Raw genomic sequence first — 15,980 nt, forward strand, 5'->3', positions numbered from 1 at the left:
TCAACTCACTGGGTTGAGCCACAGGTTGTAAGGCTAATGCAGAGGCTCACTTGCTGTGTGTCTTCCCCTGGTCTTCCTTTGAGCTCGCGCTCTTCTTTCTATTATCCTGCACCAATAAAGGCTAAAAACTTTAGCCTTTATTTATTTTTTACAAAAAAATTAAATAAACTACATCATGCATCAAACAAGTTAACAGTGGGTTTAAAAAAAAAAAACTTATAAAATTAGACTTTTGACATTTTCAGAGCTGTGGTCCATGTCCTTTAAAGAGAAAAGGAAGTGTTGATGTCGGTTGATAGAAAAACTTTCCTACAACAGCATGAGCATGTCATTATTCACTGTTTCCAGGCTAACTTAAATAAAACATTTCAAGGGTTTGAGTTTGTTTTTTGACTTTTTTGCACACTCACAGACTCACGTTGTTGTTGCTTTACCAAATAGTCCAGCTTGCCCCTCTATAACCTCTGATGTAGTAGTCAGAATGCGGCAGCTCCAAATTAGTCATCGCTACACATGGGAAATCGAGGAGACCCCCCCCCCCAGCCAGCCCCAGACAGATTTATAGAAGTAGCCTTGAACATTGGGCTGTTGCTTGTGGAGCTGAGCCCATTTTGTTCAAGGGGGAGACGCTTCCAGTTAGTCTTGTCTCCCATCTGTACTACACCCGACAAACATATCCACGTGACTTACTGGTTCAGGTTCTTATTTTTAAAATGACATCGTGATCATTCAGCACAAATATGAGTCAGTGAAATATGACTTGAGTGGGAAAAAAGTGGGGAGTGTTTTTATCTCAAAGCGTTGTTCAATCACAGCACACTAATGTCAGGGGAGGTTGTTTTTTTTAATGGGAGAATGTCTTTGGATATCATACGATTGGGTTTTAGTCAGAAATAAAGTTATTATAATTGCACACAGAGTATATGATGCTGAATCTCCAGAGTAAAAGATCCAAAACGTCCATAAACGATTCTGAAATTTCACCTTCCTTTTTTTAGCTGCATTTGTTTTGTTTTGTTTTTTCTGGGGGGGGTTCAAGGCGCAAACAGATATACAACATCTGCTTCTCTCTTACCAAACGTCTTTTTTTAACTGTGTGATGACCCCAGTGCACTTGTCACTGCTTACAACAGACTGGAATGATTTAGTTTGAAGTAAGTCCAGCTGTGCATGAACCTGAACAGATCACCAGTTGCTAAAGTCTCCAAATAGGAGCTTCCCAGAAACAACTTATTTATATTTGAAACTGTAATTGGTAGTTGTCACATTTCGTCACATGAACAGAGGACTGTTGGATTTGTCTTTGCAGTATTGTACAACTGTGTCGATCAGACTGTGGGTGGGCCTCACTGGTGGGGCAGCTGGATAGGGGTGGGGAGAAATAAAAGTGAATTCATGTGATTTTTGTAGCAAAAACATATAATAAATAGAACTTTATTTCACTTCTATTCAACCTGGATCCTTTTCCATCGTTACTGTTTACTGCAGTCTTAAGAACTCTTAAAACTTAAAAGTTGAGGGATGGAAGGTCGGTGAACAAGCTGCTGGTGGGGGTCTGGTGGCACTCTGGACATTTTGAGTGATATTCACTTTACTGCTCAGTAACTCTACAGGCTCAAAAACACCACAGAGCTATTCTGGAGTGATTTCTGATAATTACAATCGCTGTGTTTTTATGTTACAAGGAGATCATCTGGGGTAGGTCGAGCATGGATGGGATGAGTTGTATAGGAGGTCTTACGCTACACATTATTGAACCTGCGTGAACCGTTAAGAGTCGCTGCTGTCCTAGTGCAAGTAAACGGTTACATTCTGTGGCACTGCTGTAATGAACACTCAGTGATCAGACCCCCCCCCCCCCCCCCCCACGCACACACACACATTCAAATAATAAAGTAGGAAAACCTCACAAACGTAGACTTTATTTTTTTTAAAAAGAAAAAAAAAAAAAGCAAACAGGTGACTCTTCCTTGCAGGGAGAATATGATTTTTTTTCCACAAACACATTTTATTTTCTGTTTAAGACACATGACCACATTTAATTTAAAAGAAAGAAATCCAACACCAGAAAGTAAAAACTTAGCTGCAGGTTCATTAAAGTTCATTTAACTTCCGCATTTAGATTAAAAAAAGTAATTTGACAAAAACATCATTGTTTATATGTAACATAAAAATGTCTGCCTTGCTCGTCTTTAAGCCCACGTCAGCAGCGGTGCACCACATCCTTTGAAATTTGCCCATCTCTGCACATGAGTGTCTTTTGATGTCTCCTTTGCTACCAATAGCTGGTTACGATTAAAGATATAAAACAGCATAAAACAGGCTTTCACTCATCGTCTCCTTCTAAGGTAGGGCTCAGTGGGTGTGTCCTGTCCTGTCCAGGTGGAGTCATCTGACTGGCTGACAGCAGCTCTCCCACACTCCCACAGTAGAGCAGAGAACGCATGGGCCATTTCTGAGAAGAGACACACATTTATCCAGAGTCATGCTGGACGTCTGATCACAGGCTTAATCTAAGAACAGCTACACATTCTGAAATTCTGTACATTCTATATTTGAAACAGCTCATTACACTCAATGTGTGAACAAGCCACACTTGTTCAGTCTTACGGAGACAAACGTTAACATTTAACATGCTAACTGATGCCTGGAGATTCTGAGGTATAGCTCTTACTTCGTGGTACTGTGTTAACAAACACCTGAATTTTTTAACAAGCGCTAAAGGTGCATCTAGGAACTGCAGAGAATCCTGTGAAAACCTCTTTTACTCGACTGTAGCTAAAAGTATTTTGCGCAGGCACAGTGAACAGATTATTGACTAGTGATGGCCAATTAGCAAGTCTTCAAGTTGTATAATATATGTGAGTAAGACAATAATGGGCATAGCATGGAAGGCAGTGAGCTGTCACTTTCTAACCTTAACAGGATGCAGGTATCCACCCGGCCTTGAGGCCGTGTGCTCCGTTAGCATCCCTCCTTGGTCTAGGGTCTCTGTCAGGTGAGCTATGTAGTTAGTAGCCAGAACCAGAACATCCAACTTTGAGAGCTTGGTGTCAGGTGGGACTGAAGGTAGAGCTGCCTGCAAAGAAGGGAGAAGCTGCTGTGACAGCCTCTTTTTCAGCCGTCACCAAAGACGGGCGTACAGCAGAACTACTGAGAGTGCAGTGTAACGTAACAGCTCTGAGGCAAGTGTGTGTGTTTTGTACCTGCAGAGTGTGAAAGGCCTGCCGCAGGTTGCGTACTCTGCTCCTCTCTCGGGCTGCGTTTTCCGGGGAGTGCTGAGCCCTCAGCGCCCTGTTCAGGACCGCGGACCCACAACCAGAACCGGGGTTTGACCTGGACCCGCACACTGATTGTACCTGCTGCAAAGAGCACGCCGAGAACCTGACATTTCTGCAGACTGATTATCAAGTATTACTAAAAGAAACAAAAGCGTTCTGATTTTCTGACTGCATTATTGCTGCTCTGACAGTGTACAAAACACTGCTGCTCTCTCTTTAAGTTCTGCATTAATGGAGAAGAAAACAGGTCAACCTGCAGGACAGACCCAAGCAGTCACAAATATTTCATCAGCACACATCCACACATGATCGCTGCCGCTCGCATGTAAGTCAACAAGGTTACACAGTGACTACTTTGTTTGTTCTCCAAGCGCCCTTCTCTAATTGTCTGGGTTTCTCTGCGTTTCCATGTCACTACGGTTAATACAAACTGATTGAACCAGACCTCAGAAGAGGGAAGCTCCTCCACACATTGTATGAGGCTGTGCCACAGCTGAGAAAAATACTGACTATATTTGGCTACTTTAAATAAACACATATTTTAGATGTTCTCATGAAATTCTTCATATCATGCAAGAAAGGTTTTGCACTCTCCCACCAGCTGCTGGAAGTGATCAATCACTGCATTGCATAATTTGTCTGCAAAATCAGGGTCATGTTTGAATTTGAGAAGAGGAAAAAAAAACCTGGAGCATTATTTCAAACTCACCCACTTCTTGGACTCCCGACTGCTGCGTACGCTCAGCTTGTGTCCATGCGGGGAGGCTGGGCTCTGGGACGAAAGAGGCTGCCGGCTCTGCGGCTCGGCTGCACAACCAGAAACCAGCCGGTGGTTTTCTGCAACCAACATGAGACCTTCCAGAGGATTCGCTGCCATGAGTGCTGCCAAAGTGCTGCAGTAGATTCCCTTCAAGTCTCGAGAAATTAAATTACATTCAGTGTGTTTTCATTGGACGGATGAAGCTTTATTTTCCAGTGCTGGAGATTGCTATGAGAGATACTTTCTTTTCCTAGGTACTTTGCTGGACCCAAAAGAAAACAGAATCTGAGGTCATCCCTTCATCTAGTGTGAGCACATTTTTGAAGTCAAATCTGGATATGAGATGTGACTAGTTAAGTGAAGAACAGCAGAAATGCTCATCTGATCTCATGAAGTTATTAATGAGATGATTTCCCGCTGCGGGCAGCTCCAAGCTCCTCTGGAGAGTTCATGAGACTTCTGTGGGACACCAGTTCCACCCAGACCCTTAAACAAGGGCTGCTTCTCTGCGAATCACCATCCACCCAGAGACATCCTCCCAAGTCTGACCGTCTCTGTCTCTATCCCTCTCTCACTCTGGCTTTCCGTGAATCTCTGCTCGTTTCCTTATCGGGTGAGGTAATGTGGGGAACTTCATGTGGTCCTTATCTCAGCCGCCCGGTCATCCTGATCCTCCCATGGCTGCTTGGTTGCCAAGAGTTCCAGGCAGGCAGGCAGTCAGGCCTGGGGGAGTATTGCTCTGGGAGGGTGTCCTGAGCCAGGGCACTGTGGGGGCCTTGGGAACCTCAAAGCTGTGCTAACAGCTGGAAACAGAATTCTGGGGCAGCGCGACATGGGATGTAACGGAGCAGTGAGAAATACATTTATGGCCTTGGAGTACTTTTGACTTGAACAGTCATGAATCTGATTTTGTGGCAAGCTAATGCTGTACATCACACCAGCAAGTGTTTAGGATTAGCAAGGTAGTCAGAACTGTCAAATCCAAAATCTTGGGCAACCCTAGTAGTGAGGCTCAGCTTCCTATTCCATGTAAGAAACGGAGAACTGAGCCTGAAATCAAAATCTGCCTTCGAGGCTTTTTGCTCAAAGGTTTTATTCTCACAGAGAAGCACGTGACACGCAGCAAAGGTCACCCAAGCTGGTTAGCAAGAACAGACACAGCAGGCATGTGGAGCATTTCAGCCCTCGTCTGGATTACTGAAACTCAGAACTGGATAAGCTTTTTAATAATGCAAAGCTGGACAAGCACATCTGCATAACTCACTTATTAGATCCCACAAACACAAAAGACTGTTTAAGAAAGCGGATTACATAATCTGATCATTTTACATTAGAAAATGATGTGAATGGAAATGAAAAGTTAGAAAGCTTTCTGCTGAAACTCACTCAAGCTGGTGAATACAGGCCTCAGACAAACACACTATAACTACGATAAAACATTTCAATACAAAGAAATATACTGAACACACAAACTCATGCACAGAGGCTGGAGGAACACCTTTTGGCAGCACAGAAAGATTAAAATATTTTCTGAAGAGGTCAGAGTGACTTGTGAAAAAAAAAAACATTCCACTAGAGCCAAAGACATTTGGACTTGGGTTGCTTACTGAAGAACACAATTATAATTACAACAAACAATGAAGCTCAGTGTTAGCCAAAAAGCACGGATTTGGAATAAAACAAAACAATCTGGGCTACTTGTTTTCCCATTGTTGACAACTAAATATATAATTTAGTCTGATATCTGGAGGTATCAGACTTTTGAGTTTGTTTGCAAACTGTTAAATATTTAATCCCAGGTTGCAGTTTTCAGGCTTCACATCTTAACCAAAGACCACCTTGAATAACAGCTTTTTAAAGGCCCTCCAACTTGTTAAATAATAAAATCTTATGCACAATTACAATAAAGTTAATTTTGGACAAAGTGGTAATGTAACCAACACTCCCATTAGCTACCATTTCCAACCACAACTTGAATTATCACACGTCCAGACTGTGTAGACATGTGGGACATTTTAAACATTGTCTGAATTACAGAATCCTAGAACTGCAAAATGAGCTGCAGACTGGGAGCCAGTTTGGGTCTGTGGCTTTCGTACATTTCTACACAGAAGAAACTTCAGAAACGTGCAAACACACAGTAAAGTTTACACATACTTCTCAGAATGAGTCTTTAGCAGTGGAGCTGTGTCAGAGAGTCAAAAACTGAAACTGAAATACAGAAATTTAAAGCAGCGTCAGTTTTATTGGGTTTAAAATGCAGCCAGAGGTCACAAAATTGCAACTTACTGTTCTGAATTTGACATCTTTATTGACTTTTAAAGGCAACAGCAGATATACAAGGAAACTCTTAAAGAGACATCAGGAGCTCTGATTGTGATTTAACTCGTTTTGCAGCACTGTCACTATATTGTTAGGCCTCGAATGAGGAATTTCTAGTCATGATAGTAAAATATATATTTTAAATTAACTTGCACCAACATCAAGGTGGGGTAAACTGCCGCCAATCAAAAGCTAACTGACACAAGATGTAAATCTGATGCACGTTACAGACCCTGGCAAGTAACTCCAAGGCAGTAAAGGATCATCTGCGTAAGAAGTTGTGGAATGTCGCAACAGACGTCTGACTTCAAAGGTTTTCAACTTCCAAGTTAGTTTTAAATGACTCTGAAAAAAAAAAATTAAAACATAACCTGAAGCTTTAAGGCAATCAAGTGTTATTATTGTTGTGGCTTAAGTGCAGAGGTTTCGTGCTATCAGTCAGAGGAATGCCTGGCACCTTGTTTATGCTGTCAACACAATCCCACCATGTGCCCCCTAACCTCCCATCTGCAGCTGCTTAGAAACTGTTCTAACAACTACGAGGCTGAGAAATGCTGTAAGGAAGTTAGAAACTAGTGAACGGACCCCTGGATTCATGGAGTGGGAAGTTGCAGAAAGACGCTTTTCTTTCCAAGCTCCTTAGACTACGATGACCTGGACGACTGAGACATCACAGACATTAAAGATGGATCCAACCACTGTCACATCACCCACTACTTTGTAGCTATTTTAAACCTTGACTTCAACCTCGCAACTATTGCCATCTTGGTGTTTTTAAACCAGACATCATGGGGCAGGGTAAATCTGACTGAGAAACTGAGAGACTCTGCACAATCATTATTGCAGCTGTGCGATTTTACCTTGTTTTGTTACCTACTTTACTCCAAGTAGATCAAAGAGAATGCAAAGATGCTATCATTTTATATTTAACAAGACATGAAACCTTCAGTTGACACCAAAAGCCTATCAGTAAAGTTTTTACTGAGTGCATGTATCAAGTGACAAGCTGTGCGGTTTTTCCATAGACTTCTATACAACCAGGATCATTTCTTTAATCAGATTTGCCACCCCCTGCTGGCCTTTAGCAAGAATGCAGGTTTAAGCTCTAGTTTTCACCAGAGACTACATCCAACTTTTCCATAAATTTCATAAAAATAAACTGCAAGTTTAAGAATGAAAGGTGTAGCCTTAAATTCTAAACAGTAGATTGAAAACAAGCTGTGATTTTCATAGTAACCCAACCTCTCAACAAATTTTCAATTTCAGCCACCACTCATTATTTCACCATTAACACTGTATATGACTTTATCATAGTGTCACTTAGAGAGCTATCCTATCTTACAGAATCCACTTCAGATAAGAAATACAAAGCTTAGACTCTGATTCTAGATGAACTATGTCCACTTACTGCTCAGAACTTTGTCCCAGCTGATGTCTATTCATACTTCTGTATTTGTCAGTCCACCCTCTACTCTTTCACCTTCCCTTCCACAATCTTTGTGAACTTCTGGATGTCCTCTGCCATCAGCTGGGGCTCTTCCATAGCAGCAAAATGACCACCGCGGTCCATGGGAGTAAAGGTCACAAGTTTACGGTACTTCTGTTTGACCCACAGCCTGGGCGTGTGCATCAACTCGTTGGGGAAGCAGGCGAAACCCGTGGGGACATAGACTGGTATCCTGGGAGGAGACGGTGACAGTTGTGAATCAGCATTAGATTTTACTAAACAAGTCAGTCATTCTGAATATTTCAAAATTAGGTTTTTAAATGACAAAGTTGGGTGGCACAGAGCTGTTAAAGACTGTTAACAACAAACACCTTTCAACCAATAAGATGTTGCTGATGTGCTTTATGGGAATTTGGCATTTGTTCTCACTTACTTTGCATGTGGAGCATCAAGACCTTGGCCAAAGTTTTCCTTGTAGAACCTCATGGAGGAGATAATGCAGCCAGAGGTCCAATAGATCATGACGTTTGTCAGCAGGTCATCTAGAGAGAACTTCCTGCAACACATGACCCCACTGATATAAGACTACTGACAACTGAAAAACTAAGGAAACAAGCCTATTTCAGAATAGACAGCACTGCTAATACGCATGCTACTACTCAAGTTCACAACTTCTTATAACCTTCAATCCAATTTTATTTATACAGCACCAAATCACAACACCAGTCGCCTCAAGGTGCTTTATTTTGTAAGGTAGACCCTACAATAATACATACAGAGAAAACGCCAACAATCAGACGACCCCCTATGAGCAAGCACTTTGGCAACAGTGGGAAGGAAAAGCTCCCTTTTAACAGGAAGAAAACTCCAGCACAACCAGGCTCAGGTGAGGGGCAACCATCTGCTCCCACCAGTTGGGGTGGGGTTCCACTAATATTGGTGGGACATATTCTAATATTCTGCTGTATTCACCGTGTGAGTCCTCCGTCATCCAGGTTCCTGAAGTCATGGCTCGTCCATGTGGAGAACTTCTCCAGAATGTAGGCAGCTAGACCCACTGGAGAGTCATTCAGCCCTCGACCTCAAGGGTCAGAAAGTAAAATATAATTCAATGTACACAAAATATTTTAGGAATCTTGAGCAAATAAAATAATTTGAAGGGAGATTAGAAGTATATTAAGTAAAGGAAAATGCAACCAAGCTTGAAAATGCAACCAGTCAGACTTGAACTGGGTTATGCTGCTTGAAACCATCTTCTCCAAGTTCTTACCCACAGTGTCAGGCTTGGTGGCCTGGATATGCATGTAGCCAGTCTCTTTGATGGATTCTACCACCAGTTTCTCCATGCAGGGAAATAATCGCTGAATATCAAAGTCAGTGAAGCCAAACAGCTTAGGGAAGTGCCGGCCAAGCATCATGGACAAAGCCATGGACAGCCCTGGCTTGGAGGGCGGGGCAAAGTTCAAATGCAAGCCTTTGACAGTTCTGGGGGCGAAGCAAAAAAAAAAACAACAAAAAACTGCTTACAAAAAAGATGTCCAGAAATACAAAAATGTTTGCATGCCTCACAGAGGTCTACTGTTCTTTGAACAAGTATACTACAGAAAACTATCGCCATGCTCAGAATTTGGTGTAATATTTCTCAATAAGACGTCATTTATACCCAGTACATTTGGTGTAGCTCTTGTATCACATACTTGGGTTCCAGCTGAGCCATGTTGGTGGTGACCAACCAGCCCCAGTCTCCAGCGTGAGTGTAGTACTGCTGGAAACCCAGACGCTTCATCAGTTTGTGGAAGATACGAGCCGCGCATACCGAATCAAAACCTGTTCACATGGAGGCAGAGTTAGAAAACGCAGCATTCTTGCATTTCCTTCACACTGACTTTACTAACGGTGAATTCCAACATTTATTTTAGTGCTGCTAACCACTGACCATCCTGTTTTCTCTACCAGCTGGCTCACTGGCCAGGTCTCTCTGATCTAATCGTGATAACTGATATGAATCAGCTGAGAGGATCTCATCCTTACAGTCAGACCAACTGCAACATTTAACATCTGGAGCTCAGCTGTGAGCTAAAGGGCAACTCCAATCTAGCTGTGCAAGAGGTTCATGAGGCACTACACTAAAATTGGCGAGTACTGCTGCCACCATCTGCAGTCCAACCACTACAGTTGAGAGACACAGTGGAGAAGCAGCTAATTATGTTGCTCATTTATAAAAAGTGCATGTGTGCACATATGAAAAAGTGCCTGATTTCTGATTTCTTATTTTTTCACTCTGCGACCTCTCCAGGGTCTGGGATAGGAAGATGATGAAGGTCCCTTCATTCTTACTTAGCTTATTAGGGTCAACCTGGATTTACGCTGTTTTGTGTATTTAATGTCCTTTGTACACTTTGTGACTGCTTAGGGTTTACCAATTAACAAAAATACTACCCTGCACCCAACTTGTATTAACAAGTTGGGTGCAGGGTAGTTTTTTTTATTTCCCCTTCAACAAATATGGTTATTTTAAAGTCTTTGACCATGATAAAAGACTCTAGTCATACTGTTACAACAGTGATGATGGGATGTGGCCAAAGTAAAGAAATCCCAGGCTCACCTTTCTTATGTGGTGCTTCAGAGAAGCCATACCCTGGAATGGAGGGACACACCACCTCAAACACGAGGTTGTGTGGGTTTGACAGGTCTGTGAGCAGAGGGATCAATCCATAGAACTCATAGAAGGAGCCAGGCCAGCCATGGACCATAATCAGTGGAACAGCACTCGTCCCTTCTGGCACCTTTTTGGGTTTCACATGCAGGTAATGGATATCAATGCCTGGACAGATTTTTAACAGGTTAGAGACAACCAACAGTATTCTTCTTCATGAATGTGGCAGCTTAGTCTCACCCTCAATCTTGGTTTTGAAGTGAGGGTACTGGTTGAGCTTGTCGACCTGCTTCCTCCAGTCAAACTCATTTCTCCAGTAAGACACCACCTTCTGCAGGTACTGCGAGTTGAAGCCATAATTAAACTGGCTGTCCTCCAGTGAGGGAAAAGGACGAGTCAGATCAATCCTCCTGTAGAGGTCCTGACAAGAAATAAGAGAAGATGTACAAGTCTATTTGTGCGAGGTGGAATTTCTCAGCAGCAAATGCACCATCTATCCTGTGTGACCAACTGAGAGGAAAACTAACCTCCAGCTCTTGATCGCTGGTGGTTACCCTGAAGGAGCGGATAGTGTCGTCCTCCCCAGCATCACGGGGTGCTCCAGAACCCCACCAGCCATCCTCTGTTGTTAGGACCTGATTCTTACTCCTCTGAACCAGGAAGTAGATCAGTCCACCAATCACCAGAGCAAGTAGGACCTCTGTGAACATGATGAGAGTCTGCAAGAATGAATGACAGACAGGACAGAGGAAAAAAATGAAACAACATCTACACCCAGGCATCATTTAAGGTAGTAGCCATGAATCTGTCATCTATAGACTGTACTATGCTGTACCTGTATTTTGTCACTTTGTCCAAAAATAGATAATTCTTTTTTAAAAAGAAGTAGTTTGCATCCATCCACGTTAAAAATGTGATCAATTTACTACTGCACAACCCCCTTACTCTTATTTTGAATTGAATTAAATTGATATACCTTTATTAGTCCCACAAGGGGAAATTTCATAAGGCTGCCGACCTATTGCATGCAATGGCGGCACCATCTTACCCTCCAACCATACATACATTACACAAAACATCACATGGGAAAGACAGGTCAGAGAGGTATAACAATGGAAAATGCACCACATGAGGAAAGATAAGGAGAAAAAAATAACTCCCCCCAGACTGAGCTCCAACAGGGAGATCAGTTTGAGAACAGAAAAAAAAAACACCTCTGCACAAAGCACATGAAAAAACTCTTAATACACCAAAGAAACACATGACAAGCAACAGGGGTGGGTAAAGGGTGCAGCATCAGAAGGGAATAAGTGTCGAAGGCGTTTGGAAAGGGAGGGGGGATGAGTGTGTGCATATCAGTGTATATGTATGTGTGTGCATGTCCAGAGTTCAGCTGAGACAGTGTCCTTCGCCCTGCTAGGCTAAGTAAACAGTCTTCCAGCCAACCCAGGTGGCCTTGCATGGAATGGGAAGGAACAGACTCAACACAGTCGTTATCAGGGAAAGTTCAGTCACTGCTGAATTAGTCCAAATCCTGAACTTTGGTTCATAAGGATTACCTGCACCAATGCTGACCCCATTATTGACAACTTTGGCCGGGTTCATTATCAGAATCAGAATCGTGTTTATTGGCCAAGTATATGTGCAGACACATACAGGGAATTTGGTTCCGGTAGATGGTGGCTCTCAAGCACAGCAATGTAAATCACACACACACACACACACACACACACACACACACACACACACACACACACACACACACACACACACACGTGTCTATATATACACATTACACATACATACACAAAGCTGTGTAAACAAACTATAAATAACGAATCTAACTTACATACATAAAATACAGAAATGAATGAGGTGGAATGAATACTACAAAATGTACATAAGGTGCAGTTGCAGTCTGGCAGTGGGAGCAGTGTGACAGGTCAACTGTTAAGAAGGGAGATGGTGAGGGGAAAGAAACTGTTCCTGTGTCGGGTGGTCCTGGTCTGCAGGCTTCTGTACCGTCTTCCCGTTTCCTGGTTCTTGAGAGGTACAGATCCTGGATGGAGGGCAGGGGGGCGCTGATGATCCTTTCTGCTGCCCTTACAGTCCGCTGCAGTCTGCTCCTGTCCTGTTTAGTGGCTGCACCATACCAGACTGTGATGGAGGAGCACAGGACAGACTCAATGACTGCAGTGTAGAACTGGATCAGCAGCTCCTGTGGGAGACTGTACTTCCCCAGTTGTCTCAGGAAGTACATCCTCTGCTGGGTCTTTTTGAGGATGGAGTTGATGTTGGTCTCCCACTTCAGGTCCTGGGAGATGGTTGTACCCAGGAACTTGAAGGTCTTCACAGTTGACACAGGGCTGTCTGATATGGTGAGGGGGAGCAGAGTTGAGGGATGTCTCCTGAAGTCCACTGTCATCTCTACAGTCTTAAGAGTGTTCAGCTCCAGATTGTGCTGACTGCACCAGAGTACCAGCCGCTCAACTTCTTGCCGGTATGCAGACTCATCACCATCTTGAATGAGGCCAATGACAGTGGTGTCATCTGCAAACTTTAGGAGTTTGACAGCCGAGTTCTCTAACAATATACAGCATTGTACCACTCCTTGGATCCTTATATTTTTCAAGGAAAATTGGAAGTGGGTGCGTTGATTTGTTCATGTGCAAATTAGCATACCTCAGCCTTTTCTCCCTTTTTCCTTTCCTTAAGAATGGCTGTATGACAGCCGCCCTTCTAATGAGACCAGTTCTGATGAGGCTTCAGTAAACAATAGATGGATCAACTGAAGGCCCAGATGCATCTCTCATCTCTCATCTCTGTCTCAGGTCTTTGATAGATTTACTTACTATGAGCACGATTTTCAGATACCTCTTACCTACTGTAGAGTGTCTTGTGACTTCTTATTTTATTGTATACTTATCCAGTTTCCTCAGATTTTTTAAAGGACTAAGTGCACATGTGCCAAGACTTGTAGCTCTTTAGGAATCACCTTGTTGGTGGAAAAATACTATGTCTGTCAACTGTGGCATCGTTGACAATTTTTATAGATTTAACTGAAGAAATGGGAATAAATTATGTGTCTTTTGAACAAGATGCTGGGAACAATGTGCTAATGATGCCATTTAAAATTGCTCTTTGCCAAATTAGGTGTCTTTTTTGGCAATTAACTCCATTTACAGTGGTTTAACACAAAACAGCAGAAAATGTCCACAGAACTTTGAAAGATCTTCACTTAGTGGTGTGCGATACTGCATATTTTGGTATCGATCCTATACCAAGTAAATTCGGGCCAGTATTGCCGATACCAATACCGATACTTTTCAATTTATAAGGTGTATGGCTCATTGAATTGCTAAATCGCAATTAATTTTCATAACCTTAAGTGTTTTTTGTGATGTTTCCTTTGGTATTACTAATTAGTTAAAACCCAGGACATAATTAGGAGAAATAATTTATTTATAATTAAATAAAAAACGTTTTATTATTGTGGCAGCTCGTGGTCTGCGATGCTGCTGCAGGTGAGATGGACTCACCTTCACTGCATCTACAATGATGCCTCGCCGGCTTAAAACCTGTGCGCTGCTTGTGCTGTTGTTGTTTTTGGTGTTGATGTGTACAGCTGGCAGCAGGAGGGCTGCAGCCATTGAATGTAGGCTACTGTTACAGCAACCGTGTGGACAGCGCGCGGCTAGGGGTGAGCAGGAGGCTGGCGCGCCAGCGGGACCTGCCTAGCTGGAGACAGAGGTCGAGGTGCGCGGGGGTCCTGCCACGCCTGCTGCGGCGCCGCTGCTGCTTGTCATGGGTGGTCATCAGGTCAGCTCCGGGGCTTCCGCTGGAGGCGCGGGCGAGCGCCAGAGTGGACACTTCCCCGTCGCTGGGCTGGTGCATGGGGCGCCGATGGTCCGGGCCAATTCCCTCGCCTGCTCGCGGGGTGAGGTGAAGTGGGCGAGGAGGGTATGTGGCAGGGCATGTTCTGCGATGCTGCTGCAGGTTTGGTGGTGGTGATGTGTACGGTTGCTAGCGGGAGAGCTGAAGCCTTTGAATGTACTGTTACAACAACCGTGTGATTATTGTAAGAATAAATGATGCTGCGAAGCATGAAAATGCCATCGGGTCTGCCGTGGTGGCGATCTTTTTTTTTTAAATCTTAAGTGCACGCAAACCAGTAAACAAATTAAAACAAATACTGTTGATAAACTAATACAAAAATTACAATTAAAATTCTCAACAACAAAAACAGGAAAATATAATTAATATGTAAACAACTTAACAACCCCCAAAGTGTCTAAGTCACATGACGTGTCAGTGCAACACCGAAACATAAGAGTGGGGGAGAGGGAGCAAAGTGTGCCTGCTCTCCGCTGACACAGGAGCGGTGAGTCCAGCGACCTGGTTGTTTAGTTTTTGCCGAAAGCACAGCGTTGTAAGTGAGCAGAACTCAAAGTAAAGAATCGATATCACCAGGCTAGTATCGATCCGATACCAATGCCGACTTGGGATCGATACTATCGATATTTGGATCGATCCGCCCACCACTACCGGACACATCAGTGGCAGCTAACACGGGCCAGACTGCAATCCACTGGTGGAAAAGTCTGGACTGAGACCCTGTTTGCGTGTGTATTCATTCAAAGAGGATACACTGTATAAAGTTCAGCATCCCTGGTGGCTGTTAGCCCTTTTAGTCAAATGAAATAGGTCTGTTTTCTCGAACAAACTGCCCCATTCACACGAACACTGCAGCCAGAAATGCATCTGCCGCTCTAGATCCATCCAAAAACGCTACAGTGTGGTCAAGCTACGAACACAGATTAATGACTATTTTTTAATATTTTTAAAAATAGATAAACAAAATAAATGATACAACTTGTTTATATATGATATTTGATATTTTGCTCACAGGTATTATCATAAAGCTATAAGTCACTAACAAAAACTGACGACACAGTGGGAGCTTTCCCACGCACTATTTATGTCAAAGTTAATCTCGTCGAGCTCTTTACTGGAGGTATGCGAGGTGGCCGTACCTTTTAGGTTGTTGGTCGCTTCTTCTTCTGCTCATAAAATCAAAACAATTCAGCAGTCAGGAAAAGTAACATAGCTCTTCGCAGTTTTACTATTAAAGGTCCGGTCCAGAAGGCTGCTCGCTGCTGGCGGCGCTTTTCTGCTCCACTGCGAAACCAGCGTTTTTTCCCCGCCCTTGTGTCCCTGAACTGAACCAGAGCTGAACGCAGCAACAGCACGAAGCGGGAGCAGGCAAGAACTGACTTTTGTCCTAGAAACCAAATGCATGTGGGGATATCAGGAAGGGATCATGGGAGTTGTAGTATTTTATGGGGAAAATGTTTTTAAATTGGTTGGGAAATAAAAAGCAGGGGGAAATGGAATCCGGGGTTATGATAGTCAACTGAAACAATGTTCCCACTTTGCTGCACAACAGGAATAATTCGTGCTTTCAAAACTGAAATTAAATGACATTTTAATTCCATTCAAGGCAATTCTTGTCTG

The 15,980-nt window shown here is 43.1% G+C and overlaps 2 protein-coding genes across 3 annotated transcripts; both read right to left on the minus strand.

Moving 5' to 3' along the window:
- Positions 1-1,959: 1,959 nt before the first annotated feature.
- Positions 1,960-6,188, minus strand: tcf23 (transcription factor 23). The gene is made up of 4 exons (XM_026142499.1): positions 3,991-6,188; positions 3,207-3,362; positions 2,918-3,079; positions 1,960-2,455 (listed from the first exon to the last, which is right to left on the minus strand). Exons 1-4 carry the CDS (start codon positions 4,156-4,158, stop codon positions 2,327-2,329), a joined length of 615 nt encoding a protein of 204 aa, XP_025998284.1. The 5' UTR covers positions 4,159-6,188; the 3' UTR covers positions 1,960-2,326.
- A 78-nt stretch (positions 6,189-6,266) lies between these two features.
- On the minus strand, positions 6,267-15,749 carry ephx1 (epoxide hydrolase 1, microsomal (xenobiotic)). 2 transcript variants are annotated; one of them, XR_003269762.1, is made up of 10 exons: positions 15,500-15,749; positions 10,994-11,185; positions 10,707-10,887; positions 10,416-10,634; positions 9,508-9,637; positions 9,081-9,295; positions 8,783-8,891; positions 8,244-8,366; positions 7,772-8,042; positions 6,267-6,708 (listed from the first exon to the last, which is right to left on the minus strand). XR_003269762.1 is itself a non-coding variant. In XM_026142498.1 (9 exons), exons 2-9 carry the CDS (start codon positions 11,174-11,176, stop codon positions 7,832-7,834), a joined length of 1,371 nt encoding a protein of 456 aa, XP_025998283.1. In that variant the 5' UTR covers positions 11,177-11,185; positions 15,500-15,749; the 3' UTR covers positions 6,267-7,831. The 2 variants fall into 2 exon arrangements, 1 of the variants encoding a protein (XP_025998283.1); XM_026142498.1 differs by having other exon boundaries at positions 6,267-8,042.
- Between the last annotated feature and the right edge of the window lie 231 nt (positions 15,750-15,980).

Source organism: Astatotilapia calliptera, chromosome 15, assembly GCF_900246225.1.
Source record: "Astatotilapia calliptera chromosome 15, fAstCal1.2, whole genome shotgun sequence".
Classification (NCBI taxonomy): domain Eukaryota; kingdom Metazoa; phylum Chordata; class Actinopteri; order Cichliformes; family Cichlidae; genus Astatotilapia; species Astatotilapia calliptera.

Coding starts and splice junctions, on each gene's coding strand:
- tcf23 (XM_026142499.1), bottom strand. CDS start 4,158: ATGGCAGCGAATCCTCTGGAAGGTCTCATGTTGGTTGCAGAAAACCAC. Junction 3,080..3,206: donor AGGCCTTTCACACTCTGCAG/GTACAAAACACA, acceptor CCTTCTTTGCAG/GCAGCTCTACCTTCAGTCCC. Junction 2,456..2,917: donor GATACCTGCATCCTGTTAAG/GTTAGAAAGTGA, acceptor GTCTCTTCTCAG/AAATGGCCCATGCGTTCTCT.
- ephx1 (XM_026142498.1), bottom strand. CDS start 11,176: ATGTTCACAGAGGTCCTACTTGCTCTGGTGATTGGTGGACTGATCTAC. Junction 9,638..10,415: donor TGAAGCACCACATAAGAAAG/GTGAGCCTGGGA, acceptor CCATGTGAACAG/GTTTTGATTCGGTATGCGCG. Junction 8,892..9,080: donor CACCAAGCCTGACACTGTGG/GTAAGAACTTGG, acceptor CTGACCCTTGAG/GTCGAGGGCTGAATGACTCT.